A 22,118-nucleotide genomic window follows, 5' to 3' on the forward strand; every position below is an offset into this window, starting at 1 on the left:
GCCGACAATTACATGTTGGCGGCACCTAATTAATTAGTGTGTTTATTTCAGCCTTTTTCTTAAAGATGTGCTGTGTGCCTCCTGGCTACTGCTGTGTTCTTTGCGGCAGTGTATCGGGTCGGTGGCCCGGAGGGTGGGGGCCATTGCACCACCCAACCTGCGACGACTCAGCCTAACACACCATCATCAGTTTGCTCGGCAAGCTGTCTTCCTGATTCTGGTAAGTGATACTACACTGTACGTACATTATTTCTACTTTATATAGGCTGTGTATTACGTGTTATTTGGTAGATTTGGCAGCCTCATAGCTTCAAGGTTACTGGAGAGCGCGTTTATGCTAACAGCACTTGCGTGAGATTTTCTGCCGAGAGCACTTGCGTGAGATTTTCGCTACGGAGATCTGTGCGGGCAATCGTTGTAGAGAAGCATTTCTACTTTATGTAGGCTGTGTATTTATCATATCATACCAAAATGCTGAAGGCTCTAACTAAGGAACATCGAGGGAGAGAGGAAGAGGAGAGCCATCCGCAGTACCACTGATGCGGCAGAGAGGGCCTCAAGATGGCTGTGGCTCAAAAGAGGGGAGCCATGGAGTCATAAGTAGCTAGCCATCTGGACACAAGCTGGGGTCTGATCAGCCCCGGCTGGGTCACCTGGAGGAGGTTGTATGATGTTGAAAGACCCGAAACACCCGATGATTCCAGGAACATCACTGAAGATGTGTCCAGAAGCATCAATAGTTGTATGTACACAGCTATATACACAGTTTATTTTCTTTTACACATTGGTTGTTGGTCAACCTTGAAATAAACTGTGTAAATAGAGAAATAAATAATAATTAAATAATTTCAGTAGTCTTTGGTGACATGTATATACTTTGATAATAAACTAACTTTGAATTTTGAATATTGAGGACATTAGTTGTAGAGTCCTTGATAGAAGAAGAAACTTTTTATGATGGTGTAAAACAGCCCAGTCAGTATAAAACTGGTGATGGGTAAACCTTGAGATAATACTTCAGGGAAAACTTCAGTAACATTTAATATGAAATTGTCAAAGACAAATTTGTTACACCAGCTTGAGATTTTTGATGAAGTGATGGGGAGTGTTGAAGCATATTACCAGTGTTTAAAACCCACTTGACAAGGTAACACGTGATTCTGGATGGTGGAGGCAAGTACTTTTACAACTTGTTAGAACAGCATTTGAATAGCAGGAGAGGCCACTGGATAATAACTCTCTTTAAGGCTGCTTAGCAAAACTGACATGCTTGGAATGAAAACAAAAGTGGCAATGTGGGTTCAAAATTGCTGAGGTAGGTATATACTCCGTGGCCACTTTTTTAAGACCAAGCAGAATTAGACTATTTGGCCCATTGAGTCTGTACCGCCATTTCCATCATGACTGATTTATTAACAAATGACCAATCATCACACAGGTGTTCCCAATCTTTTTTATGCATATACCCCTACCACAAATCGAGGGGTCCATGAAACCCAGGTTCTAAAACCTCAAAGTTCAAAGTAAGTTTATTCTCAAAGTACATATAGCCACCACATACTACACTGAGAATCATTTTCTTGCAGACATTCACAGAGGAACAAAGAAATACAACAGAATCAATGAAAAACTACACAAAGAGGGCACTGGTGATAAATTGCGAGCAGATCACAAACTACCTCAGTCACTGCACTGCAGTGTGAACAATTTAAAACTCTTTCAATAATGCTGCTTGCGGTATTTATGCAACACACACGCAATGCTGGAGGAACTCAGCAGGCCAGGTAGCATCTAGGAAAAGAGTACAGTCAATGTTTTGAGCCAAAACCCTTTAGCAGGACATTTATGCTGGTATTTATGCACATTTTATTCCATATCCATGCTTTATTCCCTAACTAATTTTTATATAATTCTTTTTTCTTTAGAATTATTGAATATTGTTGTTTCTTATTACATATTGTGCCAATGCACCACAGCAAGTTCCTAATACATGTAAGTGCATATGACAAATAAAGTAGTTTTTTTGATCCTTTTGATTCTATCTTCCTGCACACTTTTTTAGACCATGAGACTGAAAGCAGAATTAGGCCATTCAGCCCATTGAGTCTGCTCCACCATTTCATCGTGGCTGATCCATTTCCCTCTCAACTCCATTCTTCTGCCTTCTCCCTGTAACCTTTCACGCCCTGACTTACAAGAATCTATCGACCTCTGCCTTAAATACACCCAATGACCTGCACTCCACAGCCACCTATGGAAACGAATTCCAAAGATTCACCACTCTCTGGCTAAAGGAATTCCTCCTCCTCTCCATTCTAAACGAATGTCCCTCTATTCTGATGCTGTCCTAGACTCCCCCACTATAGGAAACATCCGCTCCATATCCACCCTAACTTGGCCTTTCAGAAACCTGACATTTACAACTTCTCACTCCTTTGATATCACGGCCATATCTAGGAACAGTGATGAGATTGTGACCAAATCCTCCTCAGGTTCACTATCCCCATTAACATGTGATATATAAATCTGAATCCCTCAACCTTTGATAAGTTGGTCAGAAATACAGTACTGTGCAAATGTCTCCAGCAGGTGTATGTAGTTAGGGTGCTTAAGACTTCTGCACAGTGCTGTATTTATTAACGTGGAGCAGAGATTGAGTTCGTAAATCTGGCAGAAGAAAAGGATGTTGGGAATAGCAAGGGTGGAGCACCACGGGAGGGGTATGGGACAGATGTCAGAGAAGGAGTGCCAAGGTAGGGTGTGGCAGGGGTTCAGACACACCCAGCCCTGAGACACCAGGCAAGGTCATTTGATTCCAAACAATTGGTTTATTGATCATAACAGAATGTCTCTCTGGTGTTTCTCACTCCCTCCCCCCTCATTTCCCCTTTTCCCAAACATGATTCCCCTCTCCCTGTCCCCTTCCCACTCTCAGTCCACAATAGAGACCCATATCAGAATCAGGCTTATCATCACTCACATGTCATGGAATATTTTTTTTGTGGCAGCAGTATCGTGCAATAAATAAATTTACTTCAGCACTGTATAAAAGTCTGGGGCAAGCTAGCTACTGTACATATCTGTGCCGAATACTCTTGCCAGTACTGTTTGCACAGTTACTGTATTTTGTGCTTAACAGTCTAAGTATTTGTTTGGTTTTGCAGTGCACCTACATCACCATTGACCAAGAGGAGAGGACCCATGCAGTAATACTAAGCAAGCCCTCCTGGATGTGGGGAGCGGAAATGGGAGCAAATGAGCATGGAGTCTGCATAGGGAATGTAGCTGTGATGACACAAGAGACTGCAACAGAGGCAGAAGCCCTTTTAGGCACAGATCTTGTCAGGTAATTGACTCTTCAATGGAAAATGTGCCACATCTTTACTCTACTGAAATAGACAAATAGCATATTTTGTGAGTTCACATTTGATGACCTTTGGAAGAAGTAGTGATTGGAGCACATAGGTTTCCTCCGTGTGCTCTGGTTTCCTCCCGCATTCCAAAGATGTATGAGTTTGGGTTAGTAAGTTGTGGACATACTGCAGAGACGGAGGAATTGAGGGAAGGGGATAGTGTTTTTACAAGCAACAGGGTGAGAGGAAGTATAGTCCAGGTAGCGGTGAGAGTCCGTGGGTTTGTAATAGACATTAGTAGATAAGCTGTCTCCAGAGACAGAGACAGAGAGATCAAGAAACGGAAGGGAGGGTCAGTACTGGATCAGGTAAATTTAAGGGCAGGGTGGAAGTTGGAGGCAAAGTGAATGAAGTCCACGAGTTCTGCATAGTTGCGGGAAGCAGCACCGATGTACTTGTAGTATAAACTGTGGGATAGCCACCACTGTAGGCTTGCAACATAAACTGTTCCACGTAGCCAGCGAACAGGCAAGCATAGCTGGGACCCATGTGAGTGCCCATGGTTACACATTTTGTTTGAAGGAAGTGGGAGGAGCCAAAGGAGAAATTATTAAGAGTGAGGACAAGTTCTGCTAGGCGGAGAGAGTGCAGGAGGAGGACAACTGTTTGGGGCTGGTGGCCAGAAAGAAACAAAGAGCTTTGAGACCTTCCTGGTGGGGGATGGAGGTGTATAGGGACCGGCCATCCATTGTGAAAATAAGATGATGGGTATAGGGACTGGACATCCACAGAATGAAGGACATGTCCTCCTCCTTCAAAGAAAGGGGTTTCCATTCCTCCACTATCGATGCTGGTTTATTGACGTGTAGCATGGAATAGGCCCTTCCGGCCCTTTGACCACACCACCCAGCAACCCCCAATTTAACCCTATCCTAATCCCAAAACAATTTACAATGACCAATTAACCCACCAACTGCTACGTCTTTGGAATGTGGGAGGAAACCAGAGCACTTGTAGGAAACCCACGTGGTCGTGGGGAGAACATACAAACTCCTTTCAGCCGGCAGCAGGAATGGAATGGTGGAGAGGACTCAATGGGCCAAATGGCCTAATTGTGCTCCTGTGTTGTATAGTCTACGACAGTGACTATGAGATTAAGAGCTTTCACTTTGAAACATTTCTAAAAACAATTGAACATTTTAGTTGTAACCCTGAGAGCATACTGTATCTGACTGTTCCTTCTCTATTAAATCTGGACTTTTTTTTCTCCCAGACTCGGTTTGGAAAGAGGAGCCACAGCCAAAGAGTCTTTGGATGTCATAGTTTCCCTTCTAGGAGAGCATGGACAAGGTGGAAATAATTTTGAAGATGGAGAGATGCTTCATCTGTTCCACAGTAGCTTTCTCATTGTGGACAGAACAGAAGTCTGGGTCCTGGAAACAGCTGGCAGATACTGGGCTGCTGAGAAAATCACAGGTTGGTAAATTGCATAGGGGTTAATGACCAATGCACAGTAAGGGGGTCTGTACAGTGGTGTAGTAGTTAACACAACACTTTACTACACTAGTGATTCAGGTTCGATTCTGCTGCTGTCAGTAAAGAGTTTCTCTGTTTTCACTGTGACCACGTCGATTTCCTCTGGGTACTCTGGTTGCCTCCCACGTTCCAAAGACATACAGATAAAAAGGTTAATTGCTCACATCGGTATAAATGGATGGCATGGGTTTGTTGGGCGGGCTAGGGTTACTGAGCTGAGGACTTGCCATGTTGGCGCCAGAAGCATGGTGACACTTACAGACTGCACATCCTCGGACTTGTCGGTCATTGCACCTCGCTGTACGTTTTGATGTAACAGATAAAGCTAATCTTTTCCATCTTGAAGATCAATGTGACTTCAAGAAATTTGGTCTCTATTTTCCACTGAATGTTTGATGGAAATATTATGTAGAACAATTCCCTATGGAGGTGTCCAATCTTGCAGTTTAAACTAAAAATATTACAGTATAGGACTGTAGCTATTTGAGCGGAAATATGAATTATCCGAATAATGTCAAAAGTTGTTAAATTCATAACGATGATTAATTTCACTCAGTCATCTTCAAATCACTAGTGTTCTGAATACCATGGTTGTAATCGCAGCTGCTCTTATTTCGCTGAATCTTGTACCTTGAATTACACTTATCAAAGCTAGCTGTCATGTGCATATAATGTACCTGTTTATTGTATGTTATCTGTGGAATTATCAGTCTGATCCAGTGATTGGAATCCTAACAATACAGAGAAGGATTTTTCAGCATATTAACATTATTATTTTTCTCAAAGGTCAACTTTTTCCTATGCTTGTTTGTATTTTTATATAGTCAACTATATACATGCAATTATTCAGTGAACTCTTCAGTAATTGTAGTACAGCTGCTTCTGTATTTTTTAAGAAACTTCTCTGAAAGAGGTGTCACGCTGCTGAATCTGGCTGTTTCATAGGTCACTCACAGCACTGGGACGTCTAGTTATCGCTCTAGACTGAGCTAGTTTTTAGTATAGACAACCACAGCTTTTTTTCTTTGTCTTTTGTCTTTGTTCACTTTCTGTACCTACGACACTTATTAAATGACTGTAACCAACAAGTTTTATGCCCCATTGTTGACATCTGAAGAACCTTTGGATCACAAAATCACCAGGATCCAGCAGGGAAGAGATAGCGTGAAATGAAAATCTTTTCATAGCTAGATGAAACTAGCTCATGAACTGTTCGTGAACTCATGAACTGCATAGCCTCCGTGGCGTGCCAGGGCCTTGCACTCAAAAATGGTTACTTTCCCCAAGAAGTAAGGTTCATCAGTCCCTCCACCCACTAACTCAACCCTCCACACCCCCAACCACCATTACTTTATCATTTCCTGTCAGTCACCTTACGTTCATACACTCCTGTACGTAGCGTCACTTTACAACTTACAATCAATCTATGTATATAAGTTATCCTGTGTATTTACACTTATTGTGTTTTTATTACCATCTTGTTCTTATTGTGTTTTTTTTTAATGCTGTATCGGATCTTGAGTAACAATGATTTCATTCTCCTTTAAATTTATGAACTTGAAATGACATTAAACAATCTTGAATCGTGAAATGAGCAGTGGAGTAGGATTAATTCAGTGGCTCTTTTTAGACAACATTCAAAAGGAATTGAATAACCTCTTGAATAATATGTATTTATGTGATCAGCCTGGTGAAGATGGAATAACTGTGAGCTGGAACTGAGCTTGGGATTTCCTTGGTCTTTAATAATTGTTGGAAGTTGAAGTCGAGTTTACTATCATCTGCACAAGTATATGTATGATGGCGTAATGGCATCGCGCCGGACTTCGGAGCGAAGGCTCCCGAGTTTGAACCCAGCCGGCTCCCCCAGCATGCTTTCCATCCGTGCTGGGTTGAGTGTCGTGCTAGCAACTCGACCTTTTAAAAAAGAAATTGCCTGCTACAGAAACATCAACAGCAAAAAGTTGATGGCCTATGCTCTCTCGTGAGTTTAAAAGGCAATTTCCTTTTCCTTTTTCCAAGTATATGTGTGCACAGATACAATGAAAAACTTACTTGCAGCAGCATCACAGGCACATAGCATCAGATAATCAGCATTCACAAACAAATTATACACACATTTCACAAGGAAGTACATAATTAGAAAAGAAGAAAGTCTGTTTTAGTGCTAAGTAACCAAAGTGTTCCTAAACTAGTGATTACAGTTGTGCCAGCTGAGTCAAGTACCAAATGGTAGAAGGGAAGTAGCTGTTACTGAAGCTGGTGGAGAGGGACATCAGGCTACTGTACCTCCTGTCTGATGATAGCTGTGAAAAGATGGCGTGGCCTGGATGGTCGGGATCTTTGATGAAAGATGCTGCCTTAGTGAGGCAGACCTTCTGTAGAATCTTGGATAAACAGTAAATTTATATACCTGGAGTTTATACATGCTTTAAAATTTACGTTCTTCAAGCAACAACCACTTTTAGAATAATGCTATTGGAACTGGTTTGTTGAGCATCTGCACAGCACCTGCCACAAGCAGGACTTCCCGGTGGCCAAACATTTTAATTCCCATTCCCATTCCTGTTCCAAAGTGGCAGTCCATGGCCTCCTCTTGTGCCAAGATGAGGCCACCCTCAGGATGGAGGAGCAACACCTTATATTCTGTCTAGGTAGCCTCCAACTGATGGCATGAATATCAATTTTTTTTTCCTTCCAAATATCCCACTCCCCCCTCACTTTCCTCTATTCCCCATTCTGAACTTTTACTACTTCGCACCTGCCTATTATTTTCCCCGGGTTCCTCCACTTTCCCTTTCTCCAGTGATCCACTCTTCTCCTATCAGATTCCTTCATCTCTAGCATTGCCCTTCCCCACCTACCTGACTACACCTTTCACCTTCCAGCTAGCCTCCTTCCCCTCCCTTCCACCCACTTCCACCTTTTATTCTGGCATCAGCCCCCTTCCCTCTCAGCCCTGAAGATGGGTCTCGGCCTGAAACACCGACTGTTTATTAATTTCCATAGATGCCGTCTGACCTGCTAAGTTCCTCCAGCATTTTGTGTGCCGTTGCTTTGGGTTTCCAGCATCTGCAGATTTTCTTGTGCTTATGACTGTTCAATTATCTGTTCTGTTCACAGAGGGTGTGAGAAGCATCTGTAACCAATTATCTATAACTACCAACATTGAAGCAGAGCATCCAGAACTTAGAAGTTATGCCCAAAATCAAGGCTGGTGGAACGGAGAGGAGGAATTCAACTTCTGTGCAGTATTCTCGCCACCGGATCAAACTCTGGATCACCACTGTCCCGGGAAAGTCATGCTGAGGGAACAAGCAGGTGAGTGGTTGCAATGAGCCTTTTGGATTGAGGATTACATTTATAGGATAATGAAGATCTGGAATTGGTTTTTTAGCGTCACATGTACAGAGATGTAGTGAAGAGTCTGTCTTTTATACTATTCTTGCAGATCAGATCATTACCCAGTGCATTGGGGTGGAAGAACACACATAAAATGCTATAGGAACTCAGCAAGTCAGGCAGCATCTCTGGTGAGGAATAAACAATCAACATTTCGGGCCAAGACCCTCCATCAGGACTGAACATCATGCTTACTTCAGGCTGTTCACCCAAACAGATGACTATTTATTCCTCTCCATAGATGCTGCCTGACTGGCTGAATTCCTCCAGCACTTTGTGCGTGTTGCTTAAGATTTCCAGCATCTGCAGAAATTTTTATGTCCATAATTAATCAATCTTAGTCTCGTGTATTCTTAGTGTTTCAACATCTACAGTTCCCTAAGGTAAAGCAAGCCAAACATAGAACATTACAGTACAGTACAGACCTTTCAGTCCACAATGTCGTGCCAACCCTTTAACCTACTCGAAGATCAATCTAACCTTTCCCTCCCACATTGTCCTCCAATTTTTTTTTATCATCTAAGAGCCTCTTAAATGTCCCTAATTAACCTGTCTTTACCATCACCATGGGTGAGGTGCCAAGTATGAACCATTCTGTGTATAAATAAATTAGCTCTGCCACCCCCACTATATGTTCCTCCAAACACTTTCAAACTATGCTCCCTTGTATCAGCCATTTCCGCCCTGTGGATAAAGTCCCTGGCTGTCCACTCTATCTGAGTGGATAGCCAGAACAGCCTCAACCCAGAAGAGAATTTCTTCCTTAATTCAGTTTTCAGAGATTAATCTTTATTCCAGTGCCATATCTCTTAGTTCTGGATTACCCCAACAGAGGAAACTTCCTTGTAGCTTTTACCCCCTCAGGCCCCCTTAGAGATCATGCATCGGTCTCTCACAATTCATGTTCTCAGTATTCTGTTTTATTTGCACAACTTATCTTCTTTTGCACATTGGTTGTTTGTCAGTCTTTGTTTATGTATATTTTTTCATAAATTCTGTTGAATTCTTTCCTGTAAATTCCTGCAAAAGAGATTTGCAGTTTAGTATATGGCGATGTTTACATACTTTGATAATAAATTTGACTGTGACTTTACTTTGTGTTTCTTCCAGGAGGACACTGAGGTTTTTCTTAATTCCAATATTTAAGTGAAATACGCTGAATTGTTTATCTTGCCTATTCTTCCAATTAAATTTGATAACAGCCCATTTACCATCTTCCTGATCACTTACTTTACAGACATGTTAAGCCCTCCTTCTATACTGTTGTTGGGCCTCTGCTGGTCTTGGAAGCAAGTGTTACATTTGGTCTCTGTCTAAATCCTGACGTACAGAGTACAAATAACTGAGGCCTCTACGTGAGTTCCTATGGCAACCCACAAGTTGCATGTCAGTTGGATTGTGAATTCTTTAGGAAAAGACTGGTGGAGAGATACATATTATAATAAGGTCATACCATGTAGGGGAATCCTTAACACCCGTCCTGTACATGACAGGATACAAATGAGGCATTCCAAATAGCACCAATCAAGGTCAGTGACACTGGAGAATGTGCATCCATTACCCGTGATTCTGATGCAAGCTTTTAATTCTCTCTGGAGTCACTTTAGATACAGAAGGCTCAGCAACAATGGAATGGCAACTCTCAACTTGAGACACGAAACAACACCAGTGAGTTACACCCTCATTCTGATTTGCATGTGAGGAAAATCAGCTTGGATTTCTGCTGAAACATTTAATCATGGGGGCTAAGCCAGGCCCAGTCCTCGTTTAAATACAGAGAAATTATTTATTTTTCCTTAGAGATACAGCACGGTAACAGGCCCTTCTGGCTCTACAAGCCCACACTACCCAATTACACCCATGTGACCAATTAATCTACTAACCTGTGTGTCTTTGGAATGTCGGAGGAAACCAAGGCACCCAGCGGAAAGTCTCACGGTCACAGGGAGAATGTACTCCCTATAGTTCCACAGTTCATATTGTCCCCGTAGTTAACATAGAACACAGAACGGTACAGCACAAGAACAGGCCCTTCAGCCCTCAGTGTTGTGCCGAACCAAATAAATTAGTAAGCACAAACTCCAGAAAATCTGCAGATGCTGGAAATCCAAAGCATCACACACAAAATGCTGGAGGAACTCAGCAGGCCAGCAGCATCTATAGAAAGAAAGAAAGAAAGAAACAGCCAACATTTTGGGCTGATGCCCTTCATCAGGTCTGTAATCCTAACTAAACTAATGGCTAATCTGCTTACACAACGTCCATATCCTTCCATTTTCCTCACATTCATGGGCCAATCTAAAAGTCTCTAAGCTAATTTGCCTCTACCACCACCCCAGACACTGCAGTCCAGGCACTCACCACTCTCGGTGTAAGAAAACCTGCCCCTCACACCTCCTTTGGAATTACCCCCCCCCCACTTTAAATGCACGCCCTTTTCTTGCATGAAACATTTTATAGTTCAATGGGGTCAGAAAGAGCAGGAATCATACCCAGTCTTTCAGGACGGGGAACGTGGGTCACTTGCAGGGAATACGTTGCTGTGCTTGGACAGTTACATTTAGTGCAAATCAAATAGTGACACCAGCTGTAAGTTCTTTTCTAAGTCACCCACTGTGCTGTCTCGCAAATATACTGTTGCTCAGGATAAGAGAGGGGTAATATCTCTGATGGAAAATCCTTTCCATGCAGAACTGTGTGAACACCTCCACCAGACATTCTACATTGTATAGGTACATTGCCAAAGTGTTGGATACGGTCCAGTCCATCACAGAAAAAGCCCTCCCCACCACTGAGTCAGTTACAAGGAGCGCTGTCATAAGAAAGCAGCATCCATCGTCAAGGACACCCACCATTCAAGCCATGTTCTTTCCTCACTGATACCATTGGGTAGGAGGTACAAGAACTTTAGATCCCCACCACCAGGTTCAGGAACAGTTATTACCCTACAACCATCAGGCTCCTGAACCAGTATGGACAACTTCACTCACCACAACTCTGAACTGATTCCACGCCCTATAGACTCGCTTTCAAGGACTCTATAACTCATGTTCTCAATATTATTTATTTGCTATTTATTTATTTATTATTATTATTTTTGTATTTGATAGTTTGTCTTCTTTTACATGTTTGTCAATCTTTGTAGTTTTTCATTGATTCTATTGTACTTTTTAAAAATTCTACTGTGAATGCTTGTAAGAAAATTAATTCAGGGTAGTATATGTGACATATTCATACTCTGATAATAAATTTACTTTGAACTTTGAATGAAATGAGAAAACTGGTGCAGAACTTTTGATCACCTTAAGTTTATGGAACGTGGGACACCAGCCAGGAATTTTGAAAGAACAAAGGCATTAAATGATGGTTTTGGTAGTGGTTCAACTGAGGCAGGAAGTTCAGGGTGAATCAATAAATTTCTAACAATGTAGTGTTTGGAGTTTCAAAAAGTTTCCTGATTTGTTGTGGTAAAGCCCATTGCTTTTTGTTCTCTCCAGGAAAGATCACCTTGCAAACGATGATGGATGCACTACGTGATAAGGACTGCATGGATCAGAATTCCTTCCTCGTCACGGGAAGCATGGTGTCCGTCCTTCCTCAGAGCAGCAGCTCGACTTGCATCCATTTCTTCACGGCCACTCCTGACCCTGCCAGGTTGGTTGCACGTTACCAGATCAAACAGAGTGTAACGGGTAAATCACTTGATAACCTGGGGCATGCAGTTTCCCTGGGGCCTCTGTCTGCCCTCTCCATCACATGCAAAATCGCTCAATCCATTTTCCTACAGTTGTAACTGCTACACAGCTGCAATCTTGTTTTTGCATTTCATCTTGCCGTTTATTTAAGACATAGGAGTAGAATTAGGCTATTTGGCCCATCAGTTCTGCTCCACTATTTCATGATGGCTGATCCATTTTCTCTCTCAGCCCCAGTCTCCTGCCATTTCATTGTATCCACTCATGGCCTGGCAGCTGTCAATCTCTGCTTTAAATATGCCCAATGACTCAGCCTCCATAGCCGCCTGAGGCAACAAAGTCCACAGATTCACTACTCACTGGCTAAAGGAATTCCTCCTAAAAGGACACCCCTCTATTCTGAGGCTGTGACCTCTGGTTCTGGACTCCCTCACCATAGGAAACATCCTCTCCACACCCACTCTATAGAGACCCTTCAACATTTCAATGAGATCCCCTCATTAATTAATGACTAGAATTTCAATTTAAAATATGTTACAGAGATCACTGCAGCCAATTAGACAAACCAGTCAGTTTCTTCAGTTGCAAGCAGATCAAATGAATAAATTTGTTCAATCTATTTTTTAAATTATTACTCCAATATTAGAATAGATCTGACTGAGGTGTTAATGATTGCTGCTGTATTTCGCTATGGCCACTAAAATGATTGAAAGGAGGTTTCAGGGTGTGGTACAAAGAACATTTTAGCACCTCCATCCCATGTCTTGGACACTGCCAAAGTGTCATTTGCCTTTGGAAAAGATTGACACGGGTGAATGGATATTTCAACGAACATAATTGCATTCTTTAACTTCAACAGAAAGCGTCAATAATTCTATTCAAGTACCAGAGCTATGGAGCAGTACAGCACAGAAACAGGCCATTTGGCCCATCTAGACCATGCTGAACCATTAATCCACTTAGTTCCATCAGCCTGCACCTGGACTATGGCCGTCCACACCCTGCCAATCTATTTATCTATCCAAACTTTCTCTTAATGGTGCAATCATACCTGTGTCTACTACTTTTGCTTACAACTAGTTCAACATCGAACGCCACCCTTTGAGTGAAGAAGTTTCCCCTCAGGTTCCCTTTAAATATTTCACTTTTCACCTTTAACCTATGACTGCTAGTTCTAGGCTCACCCAACCTCAGTGGGAAAAGGCTGCTTACATTTACCCTATCTCTACCCCTCATAATTTTGTATCCCTCTATCAAATCTTCCCTCATTCTCCTGCACTCCAGGGAATAAAGTCCTAATGTATTAAATATTTCCCTATTTAGAATAGACACTCGGGTCACTTTATTAGGTATTCCTGTACACCTGCTTGTTAATGTAAATATCTAATCAGCCCATCATGAGGTAGCGACTCAATGTATAAAAGCATGCAGATATGGTCAGGAAGTTCAATTGTTGGTCAGACGAAACATCAGAAAAGGGAAGAAATGTGATCTAAGTGGCTTTGACTGTGGAATAATTGTTGGTGTCAGATGGGGTGGTTTGAGTATCTCAGAAACTACTGACCTCCTGGGATTTTCACACACAACAATCTCTAGAGTTCACAGAGAATGGTGTGAAAAACAAAAAACATCTAGTAACTGGCAGTTCTGTGGGTGAAACTGCCTTGTTGAAGGAAAATGGCCGGATCGGATCAAGATAACAAAGGTGACACTACAAACATGAGAAAATCTGCAGATAATGGAAATCCAAGCAACACACAAAATATTGAAGGAACTCAGCAGGCCAGGAGGCATCTATGGAACAGAGTAAACAGTCAACGTTTCAGCCTGAGACCCTTCCATCAGAGCATGGGACTGTAACTCAAATAACCACACATTAGTGGTGCACAGAAGACCATCTCTGAATGCAGGGCACGTCAAACCTTGAAATGTGATGGGCTACAGCAGCAGAAGACCATAAACATACACCCAAAGGCCACTTATTAGGTACAGGAAGTGTCTAGTACAGTGGCCACTGAGTGTGAATCACTTGGAATACAACAGGCAAGGAGGTTTGTTCATTCTGCAGTAAAGGAACAAACATTCCTGCCACCATGTGTTGAGAACTTGAATAAATTAACTTGAACTCAAATTCAAACTCTACATTTGCCAGAGAGTTCCAGGAATTTTATTTGGTTTCTCTGACAATGTGCTTGTCTTTGATATTGTTCCTACAGAGAATCAAAATGATACAAAACTGAGAAAGCCATTTAACTCATTGTCACTGCGCAAGTTCTTTGGCAAAGTTGTCTAATTATTTGCAGTCCCATGCTGTGAGCCCTTAAGTCAAGTCAAGTTTATTGTCATTTAACTATATAATGTACATATGGTTATATATGTTATATACAATTATATAGCATTGTCTCGATGCTTTCAATGGTGCTCCTGTAAAACGCAGTTAAGATGGGGTATTTATCCCATCCACTTTTGAGCATTTATGAATGAATCTCTTTCCTCCATCCTTTCAGGATCCAACCCCTATTTTTTAGTCAGGATCAGAATCAGGTTTATTAGCACTGAAAAGTGTGGTAATTTTTGTGGCAGCAGTACTGTGCAATGCATAGTAAATTACTGTAAGTTACTATAAGCAAATAAATCGTGCAGAAGTGGAATAGTGAGATGGAAGATATAAAAGCCTGAAAATACCTATCAACGACCTCAAGCACAGCTTCTATCTCACTCTTGTAAGACTATGAAACAGTTCCCTAGTATGATAAAAGGGACCCTTGTCTGTGCAATCCACCTCATTCTGATCTTGCACCTTAATGTCTACCTGGACTGCACTTTCTCTGTAGCTGTTACACTTTATTCTGCATTCCTTTATTGTTTTACCTTGTACTACCATAATAGGACATAGAACATAGAATAGTACAGCACAGTACAGGCCCTTCAGCCCACAATGTTGTGCCGACCCTCAAACCCTGCCTCCCATATAAGCCCCCACCTTAAATTCCTCCATATACCTGTCTAGTAGTCTCTTAAACTTCACTAGTGTATCTGCCTCCACCACTGACTCAGGCAGTGCATTCCACGCACCAACCACTCTCTGAGTAAAAAACCTTCCTCTAATATCCCCCTTGAACTTTCCACCCCTTACCTTAAAGCCATGTCCTCTTGTATTGAGCAGTGGTGCCCTGGGGAAGAGGTGCTGGCTATCCACTCTATCTATTCCTCTTATTATCTTGTACACCTCTATCATGTCTCCTCTCATCCTCCTTCTCTCCGAAGGGTAAAGCCCTAGCTCCCTTAATCTCTGATCATAATGCATACTTTCTAAACCAGGCAGCATCCTGGTAAATCTCCTCTGTACCCTTTCCAATGCTTCCACATCCTTCCTATAGTGAGGTGACCAGAACTGGACACAGTACTCCAAGTGTGGCCTAACCAGAGTTTTATAGAGCTGCATCATTACACCGCGACTCTTAAACTCTATCCCTCGACTTATGAAAGCTAACACCCCATAAGCTTTCTTAACTACCCTATCCACCTGTGAGGCAACTTTCAGGGATCTGTGGACATGTACCCCGAGATCCCTCTGCTCCTCCACACTACCAAGTATCCTGCCATTTACTTTGTACTCTGCCTTGGAGTTTGTCCTTCCAAAGTGTACCACCTCACACTTCTCTGGGTTGAACTCCATCTGCCACTTCTCAGCCCACTTCTGCATCCTATCAATGTCTCTCTGCAATCTTTGACAATCCTCTACACTATCTACAACACCACCAACCTTTGTGTCGCCTGCAAACTTGCCAACCCACCCTTCTACCCCCACATCCAGGTCGCTAATAAAAATCACGAAAAGTAGAGGTCCCAGAACAGATCCTTGTGGGACACCACTAGTCACAATTCTCCAATCTGAACGTACTCCCTCCACCACCACCCTCTGCTTTCCGCAGGCAAGCCAATTCTGAATCCACCTGGCCAAACTTCCCTGGATCCCATGCCTTCTAACTTTCTGAATAAGCCTACCGTGTGGAACCTTGTCAAATGCCTTACTAAAATCCATATAGATCACATCCACTGCACTACCCTCATCTATATGCCTGGTCACCTCCTCAAAGAACTCTAACAATAACAATAAATAAAAACAAGCTTTACTCTATCTTGGTGCATGTGATAATAATAAACCAACTCTTAGTCCATACTGTCGTATCCTAGCAGGTGATCAGTTGCACTGGCTTCTTGACTCTTCAGAATCAGAATCGGGTTTATTATCACCAACATATGTCATGAAATTTGTTGTTTCGTGACAGCAGAACATAAAAAGATCTTTAAATTTCAATAGGAATATACAAAAAGTGAATATTGCAGAAGGAGAGCAAAGTAGGGTATATAGTGTCATAGACTGTCTGAAATCTGATGGTGGAGGGGAAGAAACTGTTCCTAAAATGCCGAGTGTGCATTTTCAGGCTCCTATATCTCCTCACTGATGTTTGGAATCAGAAGAAGGCATGTCCTGGATGGCAAACTTCTTTCATGATGGATCCTGCCTTCTCGAAGCATCACTTTTTGAAGAAGTCTTCGATGGTGGGGGTGGCGGGGGGGAGCTTTTGCCCACCATGGAGCTGATTGATCCACCAATCCTCAGCACCTTTTTCCGACCCTGTGCCTTGGCTCCTCTGTACCAGATGGTGATGCAACCAGAGGCTGACACAGCGGCGTTTCACTTGGCACAATCGTTTTACAGTGCCAGTGCCCACTGATGTCTGTATGTTCACCCTGTGACCGTATTTACTCCGGATTCTCTGGTTTCCTCCCACATTCCAGAGATGGACAGTATGGTTTGGGTCAGTGAGTTGTGGGCTTGCTATGTTGGTGCTGGAAGTGTGGTGCTGACTGTGTGGGTCATTGACGCACCCTCATTATGTGAAGTATCGTCAGATGTGGGCATTCAAGGTCCCATGGCCATGATTGTTCTTGGCAAATTTTTCTGCGGAAGTGGTTTCCCAGTACCACCTTCTGGGCAGTGTCTTTACAAGCCAGGTGACCCCAGCCATTATCAATACTATTCAGAAGTTTTCTGCCTGGTGTCAGTGGTCGCATAACCAGAACTTGTGATATGCATCAACTGCTCATACGACTATCCACCACCTGTTCCCATGGCTTCACCTGACCATGATCGGGGGTCTAAGCAGGTGCTACACCTTACCCATAGGTCAGTGGTCCCCAAACTCCAGGCTGCGAAGCATGCAGGGGTGCAGTGGTAGTCGGGACGCACCCAGCGCATCTTCAAAGCCGAAATAAACAAGCTAATTAATTAGCTGCTGCCTGGAATTAATTAGCTTGTTTATTTCGGCTATTTTCTTAAAGATGCGCTGGGTGCATCCCGGCTACCACTGCACCCCTACATGCTTCGCAGCCCAGAGGTTGGGGACCACTGCCATAGTGGAAGGAAGGAGTGCCTTACATGTCCTTTGGTAAAGATTTATCTCCACCCCACCACCTGGTAACATCGTTAACATAAAACGATGCATTTTAATGTGTGCTGGTATACATGTGACAAAGAAAGTTAATTTCTCTTTAGGATGCTCCCTACAGTACATCTGTAGAAATTTGCCAGGGACTTTGACATGCAAGATTTTCTCAAGCTACTAATGAACAATTGCCTTTGGTTACTATTGCTTCTGCAATGGGGGATAGTTTCTGGTCAAGACAAAGCATCAGTCCTGTTAGTATCTGTATAAGGTTTCTACTTAGTGATGCAGCATGTTAACAGGCCATTTTGACCCAACAAGCCTGCGCCACCCCGTACACCCATGTGACCAGTTATTCTACTAACCCATGTATCTTTGGAAAGTGGCAGGAAACCCTCATGGTCAAGAGGAGAACATCAAGTACACACTTGCCTCGGGTAGTGACAGAAATTGAACCTAGGCTGCTGGCACTGTGATAGAGTTATGCTAACTGTTACACTACTGTGTCATTGTGGTAAACCATGTATATAGGTTGTATCTGGGTTACCTGTCTGGACACACCCCTCTGCTGACTGCTCCTGTGGCTCCTCCCACAGACCCCTGAATAAAGGGGATTATGCCACTGCTCCCCTCTCAGTCCAGGACAGACACAGCATGGACAAGGACCCATTTTACTGTTAATAAAAGCCTTTCCGTATTTATTCTACTTCCATTCTTTTGGAGTAATTGATAGTGCATCAGCTATAAGACCAAGGAACAAGATTAGGCCATGTCTTTCAAAGCAACAAAACTCTGCAAATTACTGAACATGGAGATCTGAGACCCTTCTGAGTGACATTCAGCCTGATGTTGAGAAATTGATATCACTGCACCAAGCCCATCCATCTAATTGAAAGATGAAAAAGCAATGAAGAAATTAATAGTTTGACTATTCATGATTACTCTAAAATTGTTGATGAAAATTGCTTTTCCTGTAATTAAGTAAACAGCATTTTATGTTAAATAAGTTTGAATAATTTTTTACAATTATTGTCACTGCTTTGAATTTGCGGTTTCTATTTTCTTTCTCTGCACATGGTAAATCAAAATTCTTTATAGTTTTTATGTAACAACTGGAAAGGAAGTTGGGGGGGGGGGGTTGCTGGGAATGTGGTCTGGGAGCCAGGGGGATGGTAACACAAAAAAGTTTGGGAACTACTGCTCTAAGATTTATTGTCTTCCCCTTTGGCATTTCTTTCACATCCTTTCTCATCCAGATTCTATAATATTCTGGAGAATTTTGTTTAGTATTTTATTCCTGGAAATTGCCAACACCCATTTTATAAGCCCAGTAAAGGCCTGACATACCAGCGTGTAAAGATCAAACAGCAAAAGCAGGGCCATTAGAAAATTCAGAAATGTAAAACGTTATTAAATCCTACCCTCTCCTCTACTGTGATCCCTCCTTAATCTGAGATTGAAATTACTGGGGTCTTCGCAGTCCTAAACATAACTGCAGAGCTCATCACCTTTCAATCCGTTTTTTTAAGATGCTGCTGTCTGCAGAATATCTTGGCCTTTGCTGAGCCACTCTAGGCTGCTGTATTCTCTCATGCACTGCCAGCCTTTGTTCAGACAGACAGACTGCCAGTTTGTTCTGAGCAAACTGGAAAGACTGCCTGTGCTCCCTGACTCTTCCCACCCCCCACTCTCCTTCCCCCCCCCCACCATCACTTACTTAAATGCTAAGCTGTTGGTGTAATTTATCAAACTTGAAAAGTTTTATCAACGTTTTAAGAATAAAATGAAATGAGGTGAAAATGCAGTCTTTCTGCTTGACGATTCATAAAACTAAGATCTCTTAAATTAATATATGAACTTCCATAAACAATGGACTCACTTTCAAGAACTCTATAATTCATGTTCTGAATATTATTTATTATTATTAATGGTTTTGCATTTTTTCTAAGTACTTTGCAAGCATCTAAGTGTGTGTGTGTATATATATATATATATATATATATATGTATGTGTGTATATATATATATAAAAACTAGCTGGGGTGCCTAAGATTTTTGCTCAGTACTGTAGTAATTTTATGTATTGCACTGTACTGCTGCTGTATATGTGAGTGATGATAAGCCTGATTCTGATATAGGTCTCTATTGTAGACTGAGAGTGGAAAGGAGGCAGGGGGAGGGGAATCATGTTTGGGAAAAGGGGAAAGGCGAGGGGAGGGAGCAGGAAGCACCAGAGAGAATTTCTGGAATAATCAATAAACCAATTGTTTGGAATCAAATGACCGTGCCTGGTACTCAGGGCTGAGTGTGTCTGCAGCCTCACCATCCGCCACCACTGGCAGTCCTTCTCTGCTACACACCTCCCACAGCACTCCCCCCTCACCATTCCTAACCCTGCAAGGGTCGGGCCAGTGTTCGGCTCGCTACTCTGTGAGATTTATTCATCTCTGCTCTACTAAGGCTCTGTCCTGCAACTAATGGGCTCCAGGACCGGCTGCAGTGATGATCGGCTTCATTTAGATTTAGATTCAACTTTATTGTCATTTTGCCGAGTACAGATACAAAGCCAATGAAATGCATTTAGCATCTGACCAGAAATGCAAAGAATAGTGTTATTTACAAAATAACTGCGAATAAAAAAAGTGCTACAGCTGTGAACTCACTTTTGCAAAATTGAGATCTGAATATTATTTGCTTTATTTTTAGTGTTTGCATGATTTGTTCTGTGTTCTGCACGTTGGGTGTTTGGCATACTTTTTAATGGGTTCTATTGGGTTTCTTTATTTGGTTGCTGCCTGTAAGGAGATGAAACTCAAGATTGATTATAGTCTACGAACTTTGATAATAAATATACTTTGAACCTAATTTCTTCATTTCTGCGGACTCCACAGTCAGAGTTGACCATAGATAATGCATCCTAACTGTCTAGGTATGCAAGCCTGGGCGGTACAATATAGAGAGCAAGCTGTTGCCCATGTAGCAAGCTCCCCCTCTCCATGCAACTGATGAACCCAAAGGAATGGCGGAGAGTGATACAGTTTGGCACCCACAGCATCGCAGGAGTTGCCAGTCAGCATTGAACTCAATGTAGGACTACTTTAGGGACTCCAGCTCCGGATTTTTCCCTCGGGCTTTACTCCCAAAGCCTTCTGCATGAGTGAATATAGCTGCAGGACAACAGAGGTTTGAGATCAAAGGTTCCTTCCACATGAGCTGCCGTACATGGCTGATGAGCCCCAACTGCCCGAAGTGACTGGTTTTAAGGTGCCAGTAACCAGTCTTTGTCTGTTCTCCTGTCAGTAGAAATGGTACTGCTAGACTTAGTAGCTAAGTCACACATGAAGGCCAGGACCTGGACTTGGTTGTCAGAGGCTATTTGAGGTACACATCATTGGGAGCATTTAATACGCAGTGAGAGTTTGTGTCCATTACCACCTCCGGCATGACAACCTTAAACAAAATATTTATATTTCTTATTATTATAGTATTTTTTTATGAATTACACTGTATTGCTGCTGCAGAACAACAAAACTCACAATACATGTTGAGATAATAAACCTGATTCTGATTCAAAGTGCTGAAGGAACTCAGCAGGTCAGGCAGCATCAATGGCGTTTTGGGCTGAGACCACTATCCCATCTAAGCTGCTCAGGTTTGTGGCTGCACAGTAATGGAAATGCTCTCATGCACATAGTCTTTGTTGCTGTACAGTTGGAATTTTCTTTTTTGTAATGCTTTATTAAAGTGCAGTACGGTTTTCAGGCCGTGTAAGTATTTAGCACTCAGAACAATGGTTGGTTCACCCAACTGTAAAATATATTAGAAGAACTTTGGCCAAGACCCTTCATCAGGACTGACAAAGAAAGGGAAAGAAGCCATAATAAGAATCCTTTAAGGCAATATTTTTATCAAGGATATTCACATGTTTTACAATTCTAGTGTTTCCTAGTATTGTGCAATTGTTTGAAAGAAAACCTTTGGCAATTACTAATGGGGGATAATTCTATTTGGTTCTTTTAGGTCCATCTTCAAACCGTTCATCTTTGTAGACAATGTTAAGCCGGTCCCTAAGACAGAGAGTCCGAGTTTTGGTGATGAGGACCCAGCCAAACAGCAGCCCCGTTTCCAGAGCAGACCGGACCGTAGGCACGGGCTCTATCAAGCACATGAGTGTGCCCGGTCACTCATGGGAGCCGAGGAGGTAGGAGGCTTCCTAATGTCACCCTGAAGTTCAAAGTAAATTTATTACCAAAGTACATGACACAACACACAGTTCAAACCCTCAGATTCATTTTCCTGCGGGAATACTCAGTGTCCAAGAAACACAACAGAATTAATGAAAGACCCACACCCAGTAGGGCAGAAAAACATCCAATGTGCAAAAGACAACTAACTGTGCAAATACAAAAAGAACTAATAATAATAATAATAATAAGCACTTTACTGATCCTGAGTGAGAAATTCTTTCGCTACAGCAGCAACATTTAAAAACACGCTTAGCAGTGTGCAGACTTAACTAATAATAAAGTATAGAATAATAATAAACAATAATACACAATAAAATTAATAATAAATAAATACACAAATATTGAAAACATGAGATGGAAAATCCTTGAAAGTGAATCCATAGGTTGCAGAAACAGTTCAGTGATGGGGCGAGTGAAGTTATCCCCTCTGGTC

The 22,118-nt window shown here is 42.2% G+C and overlaps 1 protein-coding gene across 2 annotated transcripts in view; it reads left to right on the top strand.

Moving 5' to 3' along the window:
* The window catches only part of LOC140212292 (secernin-1-like), a 61,495-nt gene that overhangs the window by 29,788 nt on the left and 9,589 nt on the right, over window positions 1–22,118 (top strand). Inside the window, exons 2-7 of one of the 2 annotated variants that reach the window (XM_072282994.1) lie at window positions 1,926–1,992; window positions 3,165–3,346; window positions 4,627–4,829; window positions 8,013–8,210; window positions 11,789–11,945; window positions 21,459–21,639. In XM_072282994.1, the coding sequence (XP_072139095.1) occupies window positions 1,926–1,992; window positions 3,165–3,346; window positions 4,627–4,829; window positions 8,013–8,210; window positions 11,789–11,945; window positions 21,459–21,639 (988 nt within the window). The remainder of the gene's footprint in view (window positions 1–1,925; window positions 1,993–3,164; window positions 3,347–4,626; window positions 4,830–8,012; window positions 8,211–11,788; window positions 11,946–21,458; window positions 21,640–22,118) is intronic. The other variant, XM_072282993.1, reaches the window with a different exon arrangement.

This window comes from Mobula birostris, chromosome 19 (assembly GCF_030028105.1).
Source record: "Mobula birostris isolate sMobBir1 chromosome 19, sMobBir1.hap1, whole genome shotgun sequence".
NCBI classification, from domain to species: Eukaryota; Metazoa; Chordata; class Chondrichthyes; order Myliobatiformes; family Myliobatidae; genus Mobula; species Mobula birostris.